The sequence below is a fragment of the Miniopterus natalensis genome, chromosome 6 (genome assembly GCF_054644295.1).
Source record: "Miniopterus natalensis isolate mMinNat1 chromosome 6, mMinNat1.hap1, whole genome shotgun sequence".
Classification (NCBI taxonomy): Eukaryota; Metazoa; Chordata; class Mammalia; order Chiroptera; family Miniopteridae; genus Miniopterus; species Miniopterus natalensis.
The window spans coordinates 23,916,892-23,938,090 of record NC_142086.1 but is presented as its reverse complement, the minus strand read 5'-3'; the positions used below and the strand labels follow the sequence as shown (position 1 = coordinate 23,938,090).

The 21,199-nt window shown below is 40.2% G+C and overlaps 1 protein-coding gene across 3 annotated transcripts in view; it reads right to left on the bottom strand.

The window, feature by feature from the left end:
* NSUN3 (NOP2/Sun RNA methyltransferase 3) overlaps window positions 1-18,112 on the bottom strand; it is a 161,794-nt gene extending 143,682 nt beyond the window's left edge. For all 3 annotated transcript variants that reach the window (XM_087818111.1, XM_087818110.1, XM_016196551.2), the window contains exons 1-3: window positions 18,017-18,112; window positions 16,998-17,107; window positions 6,160-6,503 (exon numbers count right to left, since the gene is read on the bottom strand). In XM_087818111.1, coding sequence (XP_087674237.1) covers window positions 6,160-6,503; window positions 16,998-17,107; window positions 18,017-18,028 — 466 coding nt within the window. In that variant the 5' untranslated portion in view covers window positions 18,029-18,112. The remainder of the gene's footprint in view (window positions 1-6,159; window positions 6,504-16,997; window positions 17,108-18,016) is intronic.
* Window positions 18,113-21,199: the final 3,087 nt, after the last annotated feature.

Genomic DNA, 21,199 nt, shown 5'->3' with positions numbered 1-21,199 from the left:
GATGCCTCCCAGTGATGCCAACAGCAACCAAGGCTCAACTACAACAGGACAGTGCACACAGCCCACACAGGGGAGCACCTAGAAGGCCCAGCTCCGGTGACTGGGGAGGCTGAGCCACTGGACCCTACAGGACACCTACTACACAAAGCCACTCTACAAATTCCAGGAGACATAGCAGCTCTACCTAATACATAGAAACAAACACCTGGACGCAGTCAAAATGTGGAGGCAAAGAAACATGTCACAAAGGAAACAACAGAAGAAATCTCTAGAAGAGGAACTAAATGAAATAGAACCAAGCAAGGTATTAAATACAGAGTTCAGAATTATGGTTATAAGGATGCTCAAGCATGTTAGTAAGAGTATTACGAAAACAACTGAGACCATTGATGACATAATAAACTACCAATTTGAAATGAAGGCTACATGAACTGAATTGAAGAATAATTTATGGGGAATCAACAGTAGAATAGAGGATGCTGAGAATCAAATCATCAATTTAGAACATGAGGAAACAAAAATCACCCAACCAAAAGAGCAAAAAGAAAAAAGTATCCAGAAATATGAAGATAGTGTAAGGAGCCTCTGGGATAACTTCAAGAGGCCAAACATTCATATTACTGGGATGCCAGAAGGAGAAGAAAGAGAGCAAGAAATTGAAAACCTACTTGAAAAAATAATTACAGAAAAATTCCCCTATCTGGGGAAAGAAATAGACTTACAAGTTCAGGAAGCACAGAGAGTCTCAAACAAGAGGAACCCAAAGAGGCCCACACCAAGACACATCATAATTAAAATGCCAAGGTTAAAGAAAAAGAGAGAATCTTAAAAGCAGCAAGAGAAAAGCAATTAGTTACCTACAAGGGAGCACCCATAGGACTGTCAGCTGATTTCTCCACAGAAACTTTGCAGGCCAGAGGGAGTGGCAAGAAATATTCAAAGTGATGAAAAACAAGGAACCACAACCAAGATTGCTCCACCCAAGAAAGCTATTATTTAGAACTGAAGGTCAGATAAAGAGCTTCACAGATAAGAAAAAGCTAGAGGAGTTCATCTCCACCAGACCAGCACAACAGGGAATGTTGGAGGGTCTTCTTTAAGAAGAAGCTAATGAACAAAAGAATCTGACAAACTAAATAGATCCAAAGACATTGAGGCATGCAACAGATGATCATATTTCAGAGGAAAGAGGGAAGGGGGGTGGAGGGTGGGAAGAGATTAACGAAAGAAGTTATATGCGTATATGCATAACCCATGGACAAAGTCAATAACGGGGTGAAGGTCTGGGGAGGGGGTGGGAGTGAAGTGGAGGGGGTCAATTGGGGGGGAAAAATTAGATACCTGTAGTACTTTCAACAATAAAGATAAATTTTTTAAAAATGATAATAATGAATTTGTTAAACCGTGGTAGACAATAGATTAAAATATACTTGAGTATAAATACCTTAAGATTCTGGTTCATTAAGCACCTATTATGGACTGGGCACAGTGCTAGTTGCTACAGACACAAAGGTAAGCCTTCCAGAGCTAATGGAGGATGCCTGACATGACAGCAGTTCACTAACCCTGGGAGAATGTAGAACAGAGGCAAGAACTAATGTATTAGTGAAAACTTGAGTTCAGATCCAAGTTCAAATCCAAGCTCTGCCACCCATCTACTGCAACTTCTCTTTGTCTCAATTTTGTTTTTAAAATGGTGATAATAATGCCCAAATAATGGGTTGCAGAATTCAATGAGGTCATATAAACCAGTGATAGTCATCACACTGTGTTCCTCAGAGCCCTAGGACTTCAGACATATGTTTATAAGGAGATTCAACATAAGATGCTGGAAGCAGGCTACTAAAAATGTTTGAAAAACACAGATTTATGCAATGTGATTAATACAGTCCTTAGCAGATACTGAGTGTTCCAAGATGGTTATTACTTTTATTTTTATTATTACCACAAAGAAGGTACACCCAGTACAGGGAATTCATTCTGGAAGTTGATTCTGGAGTGAAAACCTGAAGAATGGAAAGAAGTTAGCAGAGGGAGAAGAGGGAAGAAATAGTACGTACAGGGTGTGAAAGAAGCTAGAAGGGCAAGAGCAATTCAGCAAAAAACTGAGTCTTTCTAATCTTCTCTACCACCAAAGACTGACTAGATGTCAAAAAGATATCACTAACAACAAAGAGAATTTCATGCCCGGAGAGACAGAGTCCTCAATAAGAAACTGATTAAGCCACTCTGCCAAGCTAGGTCATTCTCAGTGTATTAATGTTTTCCTAGAATCTGAATTGTTTTCTCTTTTTCTGTCAATACCAGGACATATCAAAGGCTGTGTTGACAAAAAACAAACCCAAAACACAATGGACAGCCCATCGCTGTGTGAACAGGTGGGAGCAGCTGGACCAACAGAGAAGTAGAATACTTTTTAAAATCAACCTAAAACATGAGCTTTTTAATCATTCAAAGCTGTGAGCTTCTTGGCCCAGAATAAAGGCCAGTCTGATCCAAGGAATTTGGTGTATAAATGCACATTTAGCGAAGCCATCATTTTAAGTTTTGCTTATAAAGGCTTTGATTAGCAATGCTTCTGCATTCCAAATGCAAGCACTGTAGCTAACCTAATTTGGGCTTTGAGCATCAGCATGAAGACATCTGTACTTCTTAGTAAACCATTATCATTAGTCCTACTTAGATGAAAAGCTACTTTACTTGGAACACTGCCTGTAGTTCATTGCCCTTGATGTAAGAGCAGGAAGATTCTGCTCTACTTCTAAGTCCTAGAATATATCAGCTTGTCTTTGGCTTCTAATCACCTTCTCTACCATAAGCATGTAAAATATTTATAGCCTACTAATAAGGATAATTTAAGATTAAAATGCCCTCTCTTCAAAATGGTACCCCAGTTGACATTTCTCTTCCATCTTTTGCAATACTAAAAATTGTATTTTCAAAAATGATGTAACAACCAAAATAAGAATCCTGTCAAAGAACACAGAGTGAAAGTAAAGCCCAGTACTCCTTATGACACATAATTCCATGAAACTTCAGCTCAAATTATAAAAATGATAAACTTTACAAAATAATCTCTCTTGTTATTTCTGATATAAAAAATATAGCAAGCTTCAATATCAGAGTTTTAACCACAATTTGAAACACACTGGGTGTTTCCTCCTAAATATACAGTTAACTGATCTATTTGTACCAATGTCTACTACAACTGGATTCACAGTTCTCATAAGCATTTTTGTAATCTGTTACAGTAGGGAATGCTCTCCAATGGAGATATAAATGAGCAGTCTTCAAACTCAGATATGAATGGTCAGGGGATACATACAACTTTCTAAGGAATATGTGGGCTTGGACAGTTTCATAAGAATCAATTTTCAGATCAAATTCCTCAAGGAGGGGAAGCCTTGAGTGAGGGCACCTCCTTTCACAATGGCTGTTCACCAACTTCACATATGAGAAGCAAACTTCCCGCCAATCCCAAATCTTATTACTGAAAACTGCCAGGTGTAGAAACCTCCAAAGCACTGAAGTTCAACACATTGTGTCTTGGCTAAGAAAGTGAATGAGTTCAACAACCAGGAGATGGACACAGCCTTTTGTAATTAAAATGGTTCTTCTAATCCTTTGCCTTCAACAAAATAAAAAACGAACCCAGAGAGTGCTCACCTAGTTGATAACTGAAACAAGGCTTGATGAAAGATAACTGTGTGACTTGAGGTTATAACTCAGGAGTTTAAAAACCTAGTGAAACTACTATATAACACAACTCCCACTATTTCCACCTTCTAATCTATGTGAACAACAGCACTTGCATTTAAAAAAACAAAACCATCAAACAAATGAAAACCAGACGAACTGATGCTAAACCCTATCTCATCTAGCTATAAGTAATTCATCCAAGGAAACTTGAATTTTTTAAAAAAATATATCTTTATTGATTTCAGAGAGAGGAAGGGAGAGGGAGAGAGAGAGAGAAACATCAATGATGAGAGTCATTGATCAGCTGCCTCCTGCATGCCCCCGACTGGAGATCAAGGCCACAACCTGGGCATGTGCCCTGACCGGGAATCAAACTTTGATCTCCTGGATCCTAGGTCAATGCTCAACCGCTGAGCCGCGCCCGGCCAGGCCTAGTAACTTTTTTTTAGAAGTCCCACAGTCTCATTAAGAAAATAATTATGATGAATTGGCTAATTACTTTTAACAAATGTACACTATATACATTTCACCATTTTTTTTACTAATAAATGGCAATGCCAATTCACTTCAGAAGAACTTTAAATCTTTTGGAATTGCATTGTCGAATACTATATCTACTTGTGGTTGGTTCAAAATGAAATGTGCTTTAAGTGTAAAATACACATTAATTTTGAAGACTTTGTAAGAAAATGAGAATGCAAAATATCTCATTAAAAATTTTTATTCTGATTTCATGTTGAAATGAAACTTTGGATGTACTGGATTATAATGTATTAATAAAATTAACTTCATCTGTTTCTTTCTACCTTTTTAATGAGATGAAAAGGAACAAAATTTTGTCACCCTAGAACTGACTTTTGAGATACTGACTTTAAGACTCGGAAAGAACATTTTGATACTGTTGTAATTAACCTAGTTATTAATAACAGGAAAGGCCAAATATTATAGGCATGTCACTTGGCAGCTTTGCTAGGAAGCTGCAGCTTTACACTCCCATGTGGCCCATGGCCATGTGGATCCTACACACAATGGATTAATGAACTACAACCAGCCTAATGCTCAACTGGACCCAGCTGCAATATGGAATGGAAACTCTGGACACTGGCTTTGCCTTTAGCTCTACCAAATCCCCAGCTATACTTTTTCCAGAACTGGATTAAGAGAAATGGGACTTTTGAAATGCAGAGATGTAATTCCATGCAAATAAAAATCACTTATCCTGCCTGGCCAGCATGGCTCAGCGGTTGAGCACTGACCTATGATTCAGGAGATCTCAGGTCAATTCCCGGACAGAAAACATGCCTGGGTCTCAGGCTCGATCCCCAGTAAGGGGAAGCAGCCAATCAATGACTCTCTCATCAATGATGTTTCTATCTCTCTCTCCCTCTCCCTTCCTCTCTCTGAAATCAATAAAGACATTTTTTTTTTTAAAAAATCACTTATCCTCCCACGTGAGTCTCAGAAAATTCTTTTTTTCAAGATATCATAAGGACCCAGCCCCAGCACTTAGTGGGAAAAGGGATACCTCAACTTTCCTGATAACAATTTGACTCTCTCCCTTTCCTGTCATGAGATTAAGATGGAAAGACCAGTTCCAGGAAAGAAATCTTAGCTTACTCACCTTAACCTAATTTGAATTAAGTATAGTGGATAGGAGGGCTCCAAGCAGGGGCCTGAAAACTAGATTACTCTTTGAGTCCCACTGATTCTGTGTTACCTAGTAAGAATGTGCCTGCAACATGCGTTCTGCTCTTCAACTATCTGTAAATGGCCTATTTCCTTTGATATCTCAGAGCCCTGTCCCCTTTCTCCATTGTCCACAAAGACATATAAAATTCAATAGACCAATGTATTTTGGGGTCTCATATCTCATGACAACCCCCGGCATGTACATCTGTAATAAACTTTGGACATTTTATCCTGTTAAACTGTTTCTGTTGATTTATTAGCTGGGGGGAAAAACATCAAACTGTTTTTTTCAGCCCTCACAGAGACTACTCAAAAGTTTTAAATTATATGTAAATATTGTCTTATTTCTACTGGACAGAACTGCCATAAAACCTTATGGTCCAATGATACAAAAAACAGTTATTTCAAATGTGTATGCCTCTGTTTCATAGTAGTAGGACAAGGAAATCAACATAAGACTCTTAAGCATGAAAGTAATAAAATTTTTAAAAATCTTTGTCATTGCTTTATTGGGATTCATATTATCTGATAGATTTTCATTCCCAAAACATAGGTTTTGTTCCCAATTACCTGCCAGGATTAAGTAACTGGGGGAAAAATGTTTTGGACACTGATTTCCTCGGCTAAAATCTCCATTCTCTCCACATGGTCCTGTTTTCATGCTTTCAAAGTGCGCATACTCAATCTTACATTTCTCCCCATAGACTTTAAAAGCACTTTATACAGGTGGACATTGCAAAGTGGTTGAAAACTGAAAGAAACGCACACTACCTGGATAAGCACACTGCAGCAGAGCGACGGATTTGCCCCCGGGAGCAGCACACAGATCCAGAACCTTCTCTCCATCCCTTAGCTCAAGAGCCAGTACTGGGAGAAGAGAGGCAGCATTCAGGAGATAGTACTTTTTCAGGCTTCCCACCTGGTGCCTTTCCGAAGGCAGCAGGTGGGGAATTCTGCTAACGTAGCACTTCACTGACTTCGGGCAGTAGGGTGAGGATCCTTGGAAGAGTGTGTGATAGCCCCTGGAGCGCAACTCCTCTTCCAGCTCCCAAGGGCAGTTGAATCGATTAAGTAGGACAGCGTGTTGCCAGCATGATGGACATGTCAGTGTATCCCTGGAAAACAAAAACAAAGTCCTGTTATTATGAACACTAATACAATTTTCTATTACTAATTGAGGAGATGTGGTCCTAGTTTTACATTTTACTTACCTGAGATTTTTAGAGCCAAGATCAGCATTACTGACTTTCCCTTTTGCCTCAGGCTCCAAATATGATCCTGTCTTTGTTGAAATCTTTGATATTTTGTTTAACGTGGGTTTTTTCTTTTATATCAGTTTTGACCATTACAATATTATTTACCTTCATTATGATAGATAAATAAATTTTCAGTGTCCCATACAATTCTGCACTGTTGAAGCCTCACTTGCCTCAGCCTAGTCCCTCCCTGCAGAATATCTTTCCAAGAAAACCAGGGCCTGCTTTTACATATCTCTAAATCCATCAAAATAGATTTTAATCAATCACCCTTTGCACAAAGAAGTGTTTTTCTCAGAGACAAAATTTAAAACCTGAGACTATTAATATCAGAAGGAAAATTACTATCATTAAAGGGTATTTAAATTATGAGGGTTAAAATGTTCCTTATGAAGATAAAAGTACGGAAAGCTAACTACAGTGAACTCTACAGCAAGAGAGTTAATGAGGCGATCAGTGGCTCAGATTATACAAAACCAAGGATGGCATAAAAATCACTTATGGATGGGTGCAGGCTCTCCCCCTCTCCCCCAGCAAATTTAACTTCCTAATTTTTTATTTAGTCCAACAGTTAGATCTCTTGACAATCACACCTTCACATCAACTGACAGATGATACAGCAGGAAATATGTAATTTATTTATGAGCTGACCTTTCTAGCTGAGTTATTTGGGAGCCTCATTAACCATCGTCAATTAAATAAATTCCAGCTGCTGCTCGCCCTGGAGTTGTCCATGTGAGGAATGGCTGGATTGAAATGTAACACCTGTGACTTGAAGTGTGCCACATGAATTTCCATTAGGGGCTTATGTGTGAAACTGCTCTCTCCTCTCACTGCCTCTTATTGTGATGGTACATCACATGAGCCCAATGTTCCTGTTCAGTATCCTGGAGGATGACAACCTCTTTCTTTAAAAATGTGCTTCACTCATAGATCAGACTGAGGAATGTCAGAGAGATGGAAGGGGGCAGGTGGGTGGAGGGGGAGTGAGTAACCAAAGAATTTATATGCATATATGCACAACCCAAGGACACGGACAATGCTGGGGAGAGGGACTGGGGAGGGGGATGGGACGGGGTGGAATGGGTCACTGGAGAGAAAAAGGGACATCTGTAATATTTTTAAAAAAAATTTTTTTAAATTAGAATTTAAAAAAATAATAAAAAAATAAAAATGTGCCTCACAAGCCTTAGCACACAAGTGCCTGTAAAAGACTGCTGGGTCCTAACGCAACGCTGCAGTTTCTGATTCAGTAGGTCTTAGGTGGGGCCTGAGAATTTGTATTTCTAGTAAGTTCTCATGTGATACTGATACTGCTGATCCCAACACCACACTCTGGGTACCACTGCATTAAAATGCACCCAAAGGGAAATCTGTGAATGCCACTAATGGAAATCTTAAGTCAGTCCATCCTAATCTTACTCTTCAAACTGGGTGAAAATGTATCCGGGGTTTTGAGTCATGTAGTAACAGAGAACTAATGGTCAGAAACATAATTAATACAGGCTGGAGTGGCTTGGCTTATATCATGTGTCCACCCCTTAGCTAACAAAGGGTAGGAAACTTCCAATTAGTTAATATTTGACAGACAAAATCTCCATTCTTTTCTTTTATCTTCTTCAGAATTTCCAAAACTGCTTTATGTTTATTCTTTCAGATGAACGTTAGAATCAGGTAGTCAATTAAAAATAATTATAAGACACTTGTGTAGCTAGATAGTAACTTTGATTAGAACTATATTATCTCATCATTGATGTTTCTATCTCTCTATCCCTCTCCTTTCCTCTCTCTGAAATCAATAAAGATATGTTTAAAAAAAAATTTATATTAAATGTACTGAATTTGGGGAGAATTAACATCTTTATTGTAGTCAGTGTTTCCAACCCTAACCACAGTATGTTCTCCATTTATTCACATTTTCATTCAGATCCTTGCATATTTCCTTTTAGCCTTATTGTGTAAAAGGATTATTAGCTTATCGATTTCTGTATGTTGCCCACTATCCTGAAGGATGAGGAGGGACTGGCGACAGGACCGGATGAGAAAGGGAGTTCCAGGGTGACGGTGGTAGCACGTGTACAGGCACACAGGTATCAAGGGCACTGCACTTGGGAACTAAAAGCAGCCCCTGCGGCATGTGGCAGACAATTATATGGGTCAAGTATAATATGATAAAGTTTTAAAATTTTATCTTATACATGATGGGAAGTCACTGAAAGAGTCTGGGGTGGGGGGGGCTCGTTAGACAAATACAGCAGAATAAGGCAAAACTCTTCTGAAATTATTCTATCTCATTCCTTAACAAAATCAAAATAAAGCCTTCCTTAGAACAAATAAATTTCCTGATCCCTCCTAACTTACACTCAGCCCTACTGAACTTCCTGAATTTCCTGGACCAAGTTTTCCTGAGCCTTTACGAGGTTCCACATAAACGGCTCCCTCTGCCTAGAATGACCCACCTGTAGCCTGGCTGGCTCTCCTACTCTCCACTCAGGGGGCAGTTTAGGCTTTATCTCCCCAGGGAAGCCTTTCTATGTACCACACAACCTCACCCAGATAAAACTAAAAATAATAAAACTTACTGATCAGACGTTCACAATGTTCATTCTGCATGCTTACCTCATATAACCATCACAACAGCCGTGAGGGGCAGCTATTCCCCTACTTTAAAGGTTAGGTAACTGAGGCTTTCAGAAATTTGGCAACTTACCCAAGGGTACATCGTTATTAAGCAGAAATACCTGACTCAAAATCTGGCTGGGTTTAAAGCTTAACAGGGGTGCGAGATCCTGGTACTGCAGCACTAATGTACATAACAAAAAGGAGCAGAGGATTTGCACTCCAACCCTCACCTAGTGCCTGTGGCCCTGGCCTTCCTGCCGTTGTCTCTAACAATGTCTCCAACAAACGGAAGAGCCTGACACCCACTCCAACAGGACCAACTCAGTGAAAACACTGCACAGGCTGCTCAAGTTGGTGCTTCCTAGCCCCAAGAAAGCAAAGTGATGTATTAATGTGGGTCTCAGATACACCCCCCTTACGTGCAGGTGACCGCCACTCCCTGCAACACAGACACAGACACACACACAGACACAGACACAGACACACACACAACTCTCTCTTCAGTGTTTGCATTGGTGGAATGGCAGCCTGGGGCTGGCAGGGCAGAGGCTACTCAAGTCTGATGGATGGGCTAGTAGCCCAGCAGATAATAGAGTAAGTATACATTAGACGACTCAAGAAGACACTGGCCAGTTGTCACACTCCAGGCCTCCTCCCAAGATGCATGAGGAGGAATCTGAAGCTGCTCCACTTACTGATCTCCAGAACCAGAAGTTCCAGTACACCAGTGGCCAGAAGAATTGGGACCCAAAAAGTCAGCGACTGGCAAATGTTTTGCTAGTAATATTCACTGATATCATTGTAAAAAAACCCACAAAAAACGATGTACCCTCTGGCACATTTTCAGTTGACATCAAAATCTTCACCATATGTTTAAGAATGTGATTTCCAGCACACTATAAAAGCTGACATTTAAAATATAAATTATACCACTTTTTAAAGTGTATCCTGTGGAACCTAAATACCAGAGTGATTTTGAAACCTATCACTGTCCATTTAAAAATTCATGGACTGTTCTTGAACAGGTGGAAATTTTATACTGTTCCCTTTTCTCTTTTATGTACATTCTATTTCCCCATATAACTTTATCCTAATGTATTACTGTGATTGAAATCTTTTTTACTACCCCATCATACTTCACACACACGTACATACTACATTTGCTTTCACTGTGGCCTTAAATCTCTAAATGTTAACATGGTGACTTCTGGATACCATTATAAATAAAATTATTAGTACGAGTTGATCAAAATGACATTATAGATTTGATCATTATTAAACATGAAAAGGAACAAGTGATAGAAAATGAATCTCTTAATGATATTAGTGTTGTTTTTCATAGATCTAGGGATAAATGTACCTAGTGCTATAATGAGTCAGATTTTTAACATCCACTTTATTCCTATTTTGTGTTTTTAAGGCCTGAGAAAGACCCTCACTTAAATAAGTAGGTGAGAATTAAATACATTTGTTATAGCAATGTCTCCCTTTTGTTAAAATTCTTTCTAAGTTATACTCCCAAATAACTTAATGACCTACCATCAGAAATATTTTCAATGACCTGTTAGCTGACAGGGAAAAGTTGGAACCTATCTGACCTGTCAAAGAATTTCAGTCTTGAGTCACTTTTTAAACCCTTACAATGACATTCCAGGAGCCTGGCATGGGGAGGTTTTGACACCCAGAGGAATGCAGTGTGTAGGAGTCAGGACGGAAAAGGTGTGCCCTCCTCTGTAAAGTGGGAGAAAGACAACTGTATAGGGGCAGGCTGGGAGAGGAGAACATTACCCCCTTAGCCACACAGGAAGCAGAGTAATTTTCTGAAAGAGCACATATGGAAGTTGAGGATCTGAAAGTTGACTGTTGTAACTTGATTGTGCCTACATAGCCCTTGAAAAACTGCATAATGCATTGTTTGGACAATGTTATTTAATAATATGATTTTCATTCAATTTTTCTGTGACTTTATTCTTTTACTATTCTATTGCCCATTACACCTTCCTATGAGGACATTTTATCTAGATCATTTTATCTAGATATCGCTAAGCACAATGGGTATAACCCAGTAGATTACAAAACCAATTAAATGCCCATGATTAAAAAAAGGAACCCCTGCCCTGGCTGGTGTGACTAAGCTGGTTGGAGAGTCCTCCCATATACTGAAAGGCCGTAGGTTCGATTCCCAGTCAGGGCACATACCCAGGTTGCTGGGTTCCATCCCCAGTCGGGGAGTGTACAAGAGGCAACCAATTGCTGCTTCTCTTTCTCTCTCTCTCTCTCTCTCTCTCTGTCTCTGTCTCTAAAATCAGTAGTAAAAAAAAAAAAAAAAAAAAAAAAATTCGCCCGGTCGGGCATGGCTCAGCGGTTAAGCGTAGACCTAGGATCCAGGCGATCGAGGTTCGATTCCCCGTCAGGGCACATGCCCGGGTTGCGGGCTGGGCAGCCAATCAATGACCCTCTCATCATTGATGTTTCTATCTCTCTCTCTCCCTCTCCTTTCCTCTCTCTGAAATCAATGAAGATATATTTAAAAAAAAAAAAAAAAAATTTTAAATAAATTCCTTTTGTTTTATTGCTACTATTATCCACAAAGGGGTGCTCATTCACTCAATTTTAAAGTCTGGTTTAGAAATGAATGAATCAATTCAGGCAAGCGCATCTTGGTATGTTTTCCAGCCATTTCATTTTTACTTCTCAAAGATTCTAATGGCGAGAACTGCCTCCTGCTCTTTCTTGGCCTTGTTTCCTCCTTGTCTCTCACAGAAGGACAATCTATGTCCATATTTGTTATCCACAGTACCTCAGATAAGAAGTCCTGAGTGAAGGTTTGTATTTGTTAGTGGAGACAGCAAAAGACTGAAAACCCTGCACACAAGAAGTCCCTTACATAAGGAAACGTGTGGGTATGCTCCCAAGGCTGGGAGTACAGCCCCTTCCCAGCAGCTCGCTTGGTAGACAAAAAGACACGGGCTTTCCAGTCACAGGTCTCGACTGGCCATAAACTGAGACACCTGGCAATTTTTCTAACCTGTGACTCTAAAAGGGGCTGAAAGTTACCACCTCACAGTGACTTGCACAGAATAATGTTGAAAATGTGCATAGAGGCAACATGAGGGGCGAAATAGAAACCAAGCTACTAGTTCATTTCTGTTTTCCCCAACTACCTCACTCCAGCCGCCTTCAGATTCTGGAAATGCAATCTGCTTATATAATGTTTTCCCCTCTAAATGTGAACTATGTGAATTCCGGGTTAGTGAAGACAGGACAGACTTAACAGGGGCTTATTTTCCTTAGGCTTTCTACAAAGTGCCCACAAAATTTCCAAAGTTCATAAAGACTTCCAATTAATCTTCCCCTAATATATATTTGAGAGCAGAATATATGTAACCCATCTTTGTACCCCAGTGCTTAGCACAATGCCTGGTATATAAACACTACCTAAATTGTGAATAAGTACATGACTTGCTCAAATCTTAAGATATTAGTTCTTTTCTTTTTTAAAAAAAAAAATGTTGTTTTTGATTTCAGAAAGAGGAAGGGAGAGGGACAGAGACAGACATGTCGATGAGAGAGGAACACCAATCAGCTGCCTCCCACAAGCACCCCCCCACTGGGGATGGAGCCAGTAACTGGGACATATGCCCTGACTGGGAATTGAACCAGTGACCTCCTGGTGCATGGGTCAGCACTCAACCAACTCAGCCACATGGGCCAGACAAGGTCTTGGTTCTTAAAGACTCTCCTTTGGCAGGAAAGAGACAAGCAAGTTACTAAATTATAACAATACAATCTTGAAAGAATTACAACAGTTATATCAACAAAATGCAATGGAAACATAAAGGGCAGAACTAATTTTGCCAAGGGTATATGGGACAGCTTGGTGGAGAACTGGTTAATCACAGTAACAATAAAAATAACACTAACATGTATCAAGGGCTTACCATATGTCAAACAATATTCTAAGCTATACATATATATATATATACACACACATATATAAATTCATTTTACCTTACCAAATAACTATATGAAATAGATACTATTTTCCCCATTTTACAGATAAGAATGGTGAGGCACAGAGATGTTAAGTAACTTACCTAAGTCATGTGCTGTAAGATGCATAGGTAACATTTAAACCCACACTTTAAAGAAGGGAGGTAATTCATGGCAGAGAGAACAGCATATCCAGTCCCTAGGTGATAAAGGAGCCTGTCTAATTGTGATATTTAGTCCCAACATAGCACTGCAAAGAGCAGGGGAGCAAAGGAGGCTTGTACCCCAGAAGCGACACATGGTATATGGCTGCATTAAGAAACAGCATGACAGGGTGGATAAGACAAACTCCCAAGGTCCTTCCAAATGTGAGCTGTGTATCACTGGGCAAGTTACTTAAGGTCTGTATTTCTCAGCTTTCCTATCTGTAAAACAAATAATAGCTATCCCAGAGGGTTGTACAAAGGATTATGTTACTATTGTAAAGTAATTAGGACATTGCCTGGCATATAGTTCCATAAAAGTGCTTGCTAAAATAAGCAAACAAATGAATACTTAAGGTGGGAGACTACGGAGAGGTGCTGTTGCAATATGTCAGGTAAGAAATGAAGGCCTAACTAAGCAGTGATAGTGGAGATAAAAGGAAATTCAAATAAGAAATCTCTCAGGTAGAACAAAAGTATTTGGTGGGCATTTAGATTTTGATGGGAGCAGGGTAATGATGCAAGGTAGTACATAGGGAAATCCCCAAGAGCACCCTAACCTCTGACACCAACTATAAGGTCAGGGTCCCCAAGACCACTTTCAGGTTTCTTATTACCTAGGAAGACACACAGAACTTACTGTTACATTCATGGTTATAGTTTATTACAGCAAAAAGGTACAGATTAACAGTCAAGGTAAGAGATGCATGATGCAGAATCAGAAAAGTTCAAAGCATGAAGCTTCCAGCTGTCCTCTCCAGTGGAAACATGGATACGGATAACTTTTCCTTGCATTAATGTGTGATAACACGCATAGGAGTACCACCAACTATGGAGGCTCACCAGAACCTTGGTGTCTACATTTTACTGGGGCTCAGCCATACAAAGACGATTGACAGCCCATGTGACTGACCTTTAGTCTCCAGCCCCTTTGGAATTTAGAAGTCAAAGGTCAAGGGCCCAGCTACTGTCCTGACCCATAGCTCTCAGCGTCTGTGTGGCCCAAGCCCCCAGGTAAATAAAGACACTCTTAAGTGAGACATGCCAAGGGCTTAGAGACCACCTCCAAGGAGCTAAGGGCAAATCCAGACCTGTTTTGGAGTAAGAGTCACTCTTTACTACAAAGGTAGTGAAGGTGCGGAAAAGAAAGGAAACTAGATTGATGGCGATGCCTCCAATTGAGATAAAGTATGCAAGCAGCAAACACCACAGGCTTGGAAAGGAAAATAATAGTATGCTTTTGAGTTTGCCTGGTATAAAACTAAGTCAGGTTACCAGAAAACACTTAAAAGTGTGGGGCTGAAGCTTGGGAAGGATCTCACAGCTCGAAATTACAGCATACTGAGGGAAGTTTAAAGTCATTCCATGAATGTGCTAATTGAAGAACACGCAGGCCAACAGGTAGAGCAAAAACTGAACCAGGATAAACTCCAACTTTAAAGGGCTGCTCAGAGGGTGACTTTGCAAGAAAGGTTATTAGAAAACAATAAAATTAAAATAAATACAAAATGTTCTCCTTTACCACAAGAAACTGACAATATTGAGTAAATTACTTTCAAGGTAGGATTAAAATACACTTGCCTTTCCCTAGAAGTAGGCTCTGCAAGCTACACTGCAAACATTATGTCTTGCAAATAAGCAGTTAAAAAACAAAAATATTTCTGTTCTTTTTTTTCTGCCTATGGTATTTTCCATGCTTTCTAAGCTAAGAAAGCCTTTATTTTGCCTATGGCAAATTTAGCACATGTTTATGCAAAACTTAAATTACCATGGAAAACCCAACAAAAGGCAAATGAAGCAGAAGGCACAGCTAATTAAACGGATTTGAGGTTCACTGATCATTTTGTTTAGGGTCAAGTAATAATTTATAAATTTGTCAGAGCACATTAAATACAAAAATAACTCATTACAGGGTATGGATAGCCAGAGTACTATGAAGTCTAAAGACAATATACCTCTTGAAATTTTTTTTTCCAAATCATCCATGTATGCCTAATTACATCACAGGTATGAGAGGCATATAGAATAGAAGTTAGCAATGGGAGTTCTTGAACCAGAAAACCTGGGCACAAATCTCAGCCCTGCTACTTCCTAGATGAATGAACTTAGGGAATCCTGTTACTTAAACTCTCTGCAATTTCCTCAAGTGGAAAATGGGAAACAAACCTCATAGGTTCTGAAGATCACATAAAGTTAGTATTGGGTGGCGCATAATAAGCATGCAATAGGAATTTGGTTATTTTTCGTATCTTCGCATAATGACAACCTCATGAATTCACTTCACTATTCATTCTTTCTTATTTCTTCTCTGCGATAGAAAATACCCAAAAACCTAGTTTTGAAATAAAAACCACAACAATAAACTACATTTTCATATTTCAGTATTTACGAGTTACAAAACTGCTTAATCTGTTATAAAATTATCTCAGAATCACCTCAGACTTTATTAGCCAAGACTTAATCTCTTTGTTTTAAAAAGTGCTTAAAACTGTCCTTTGTAAAGAAGAAATTTTTATTGAGTTGACTCAAGAAGAGGTTAACCCAACAACCATCTATCTTACCAAGTTCCAGACACTGTCTACAGCCACGTAACTTTTCTTCCCCGAGTAAAATGTACTGGGGTTTGGCCCCTAACTTCACAAGCAGTGCACTCTCTTCCCTCAGCCTCAAATGCATGGCTCCTTTTGCCAAGGAAACTGTCTAAGTCACCAACACCTGGCTTCTCTTCAGGCCTCTGTTGGCACCATCAGGCTTTGTTAGAAAAGACCAGGAGCTCCTGTCTATATCTATCACGATGCTTATGGAATTTGAGGTTTATGTAGTTTTAACCACACTCCTCCCTCCCCCATAAATACCAGACTAAAAGCAATGAACACAGGGACTGTCCTGCTCTTTGTATTCCTCAGGACACCGTGTGCTGTGTCAGAAACTCAATGTGAAGAGCCACAGAGTAATATTCTGACAAAAGGAAAAACTCACTAAACATACAAATCAAACATCCCTCACTTACTTCTATGGATTAAATGCTTGTTTTCTATAACACATTTAAAGAATCTATGTATGTGTGTGGGCGCACTCTTGTGTGTTCAAAACAGAGGCAGCCATAGACAGAGAAGAAGTACGATTACCAAAAGTGACTTTAACTAAGATAAAGCAGTGCTGGCTTTAAAGATATGCTGTGTTATCTTCTGAATTTCAGAAACTAGTCAAATATCCTCAAAAACTAGAAAAAGATTTTTCTGTTACAGTATAATTAATTTTGTCAAACTGGTGGGCATCCCTGTTTCAAAGATCAAAGCAATTGCTCAAGGCAAGGGCATAACAATTTTTGTTTCCTATCACTACAAAGTTTTTTATCTCCCCTTATGTTCCTATGAACTAACCTATTTCCTCCTAGTTCTTCCCTTCAGTAGCCACCATAGGGAATGGCAACCAGGTTTAATTTCCTTCATCTTTCATCCTCACAGCACCCCTTCCCCCAAAAGGGTTTATTTCTTACTCTATCGAAAAGCATTGAGAGATGGATTATACTAACCTTACTGTATTCCAGGCATCTCCAAGTTCTTTGGAATATTGTTTTTCAAAATGATCCAGTACAACTTTGCAAATCTGTTTTGCAAGCTTCCTCTCTGATTTTGCTTTCAGCTATGATGATAAGAAAAAGTTGCTGACACACTCTGATATTACAAATTTATTGAACTTCAACAATAGCAGCCTTCTTTCTTAAGAACACTTTAGATAATCACTAATTCTTGCAATGGGAGCAGTGTTTCCCACAGAAGCAAACTGTATTACCATGCTCTATCTCCTTATTTTAAAAAAGTGTCTCTCCAAATGATTACAGCTCACATGTAAAGCAATGGAAAAAGCAGAATCTAGTGGTGGTGTCACAGAAAGCCAACTTAAGTCAAAGGAACAACGTCAACTGAACTAAGTCGCTCCAGCTGTTAACAGCATACGGGAAGGGTGAAGAGCATACGGGAAGTCTGTATTATCTTTGCAACGTTTTGTAAATGTATAATTATTCCAAAATAAAGTTCACGTAGAAGAAAAGTCACTCTGGTTTCCTCGGAGACTTCCTTGCAATTCCGTTTCATTGACTCATCCACGCAAAGCTTATGGAGGGCCCACTAGGTAACAGGCCTTGTTCTAAGCGCCCAGGACAGAGCAGCGACAGGGGCAGTCCCAGCCCCCAGGAGCTGTCACTCTGCTCCAGCGGGAGGGCGCAGGCGCTCAAGTCTGCGCTCGGGGGCGCACCCAGGCCACCGGGGCGCACCCAGGCCGCCGGGGCTCACCCAGGCCGCCGGAGCTCACCCAGGCCGCCGGGGCTCACCCAGGCCACCGGGGCTCACCCAGGCCGCCGGGGCGCACCCAGGCCACCGCGGCGGAGGTGCGTCTCGGAAGAAAACCACAGGCGACGCTCCGCAGCCAGCGACCCGGGCGGCGCAGCCAGAGGGAGCCGCAAGGTCCCTCATCCAGCCCTGCCTCCCCACCTAGGCCCTAAAATAAGCGTCCGGTTCTCTCAGAGGCGCCCGGCCGGGTCCCAGCCCTCACCCGGGTCAACATCCTCCCGCCAGGAGACGCCAAGCAAGCGGTCGACAACGTCCGACACCTAAGGCTCTAGGGAACCCAAAGAACAGGCGGACTTGCGAGTTTCGCGGGAATTTCCTTCCCGGCCGCCCTTTTCCGGCTCGACTTCTCGCGAGATACAGCTTCGCCTGCGTTATAGAAGTCTCGCCACGGAGGCCTAGGTCCCGCGAGAGGCACGCGCGAAGTTCCTGAGGCCCTGGGCCGGAGGAGGCGGCGCCCAGCGCCGGGGGCGTGGCCGGAGCCCGGCCGCCAGGCTGTGAACTCGGGCCTCCGGCTGAGCTGGCTCCTGGGGCTCCGCGAAAAGAATGGAAATCTTTGTCACTATTAAGTTTTGTTGCATGATCGTTGTTTTAAAGTGTTCTCAGAGGCGAAGCTGGTTGCTGAATTAACTTACCAAATCGTATGATGCCCCCGTTAGCCCAGATATTCAGAACTCAGGATAAAAGGATGGAGTCGAAGAGCAAGAAATGAAGTCACGTTTCCTAGAGATGGCCCGGGGGGGGGGGGGGGGGGGGGTCTGTATTATCCTTCAGTGCGGAGGGTTCCGTGATTACACTGATTGCAATAAGTAAAGCGCCTGGCGCCGAGGCGAGGAAACAGCAAACACGCGAGTGTTCGCTGCTGCTGCGGCTGATCTTCACTCTCCTGACTTTTATAATTATCAACTCCTGAGACCAAACGCCTGCGGAGCAAAACGCCCCCGCGCACCGGCCGCCTCACCCCCTCACTGGGGGCGGCGTGACTGCTTCTCAGGGAGCGTTACACCCCTTGGGATAGGAACAGGAGTTTATTCTCTTAATGTTGCTCTTGAGCTGATCCCTTGTCACAGCGCCCCGCGGCTTGTCAGAGCGGATCCGTCCTTAGTGGGATCCCTCGCACTGAGTGAGCATCACGGCCGGAGACCCCTGGCGCCCCCAGGGTCAGTGCAGGCGCACACCACAGGCGCCGATCTCAGGGCCGTGTGAACGGGGAAAGGGTGTGCCCACGACTGTGATTTGAAGCTTAATATATTTACTTATTTAAACAAGTTCTCCAGTAACCTAAAAGTAAATTTAGATTCGGTGGGAAAGAAAATATAGTTTTAAGAAGTGAAATGATTCAATGCTTCCAGAGCGTTGGATGTTCAGGGGAAACCCATTCGTCTACTTTTCAGCCTCTGTAGGTAGAGATTTTATGTAATTTTTGTATGGTCATTACATAACGTTACATTTAATGAATTAGTGTGGTAGTATGTTTGCAATGTAGGCAAAAAAGACTTTTAAGGAACTATTAGAACCATGTGTACTATATTTCTATTAGGGAAAGGGGAGGTGTTGTACTTGGAAAGAGGTCGTATTAGTTCTATCATAGTTTTGTGACTCTTTTAGCGTATTTCTATTTTCTGATTTTAAATAAACTAATATGTTCACTAAAGAAAAAAATGTTTAAACCTGTAAGAATGAAAATTAGGCATATTGACACTAGAGATAATCATTACGAACATTTTGGTGTATTGCTCTAATTTTATGTATTTTCACAGTTGACCAGATAGTATATGTAATATATCACCTTGCTTTTATAAGCTTTTCTTAAGAATTTTTCATATACATAATATCTAGATGTTCCAAGTATTTGAAGGTATGAAGGCTATTATACTTACTATCTCCCTATTGTTGATAAACATTTTTGTTCATAAATCTTTCCACAACTGGTAATCTTAAAATTTTTTATTATGTCCTTAGTTTGGGTAGTTTTTCAAATCTTATTAGTTACTATTTCTTTTGTGAATTATCTGCTCATGTCCACTTATCTAGAGCTGTTTGTGCTTTTATTTTTATTTATATTAGAAATGTTAACTATCACATTTTCAAGTACTCTCCCAATTTTTCCTACAACCACTTTGAGTGTGAAAATATTTTAAATTTTTATGCAATTAATTTTTTAATTGAGTCCATTGCTTTCAGGCTTGGAAATTTCTTTGCACAAAGGAAAGCTACTTCTGTTTCTTTCTCTGCCACTCCTTTTTTCTTTTTTTTTTTTAGTTTGACCTTTAATATTTATCTCATTAGTCTATCTAGAATCAATATGTGTATCATGAGAATGTTCATAGATTTCCCCTATCCCATACCAAATAGCTACTGAAAAATAAACAAAACTCCACACTGAGTTTTAATAATAAAAACTAGTAGACTTGTTTTAAACCACTGAAGACTGAGATAAGAAATTGAGCTGACACAAATACCAGAATTTTTATTATAGTGTTAAAAGAATTAAGCATCTTTTTAAAAAAATTATTACTCATCCCTTTTTTATTTCCAAAGCAGATAGTCAAGTTAATTAACCTGAATGATAATTACACAAACAGGGAGACAGTCATCCGGGACATCTTGGATATCTTGATAAGGGCACGAAGATACTGCTCAGCAGTGATGTGCCCATTGGCACAGTCTTGCAAAGAATGGTTTCTTTCAGCTGCAGAGCAGAAAGATTTACCTACCTACTTCCTCTTGGTTCTTGTATTTGCTGTTTATTCACCATCAGAAGGTGGTAGTCTGAATCCTTTCCTCTAGTAACTAGAAAAATGATAGAGGAGTTTGTCTGCTCTTGCTGTGTGTGCATATGTATTTATATTTATATATTTGTGTCTATAATGTCTCTCCTCAAAGTATCAGCATACTACAGTTGGCTTAATTAAAATACCATTTGGCACTGTGAATTGCTTAAACTAAAAAGCACATTCACTGTCTAGGATAAAGCATCTTAGTAAGAACTTACCGCCTAACAGGAAAATAATTTGTTACATATCTAAGCAATTTTATTGTGAAGTCACTTAATTTTAAAAATGTTTCAGAATAAGTACACTTTGTAGACTATCTCCTATACTGTTTTAGGAATTTTCATATTTACATAAAACATCTCTCAAAAACCTTCATGTTCATACAGAGGTTTATGTGCCAAAAGGTAAAGACAGGCTTCATAGCAAAATAATCTGACAATAAGAGAACATTAAAAGAGAGAGAGGGAGGAAGGGAGGGAGGGAGAGAGAACGTTAGGATGGTAGAAAAACACAAAAGAAAGCTGCCATCAAAGCCGGAGAACAAAGCATAGTTAGTTAAAGGCAATCTTGGACGTTGACTTCAGCTAGTTAGCTGAGGCTCTCATTTTACT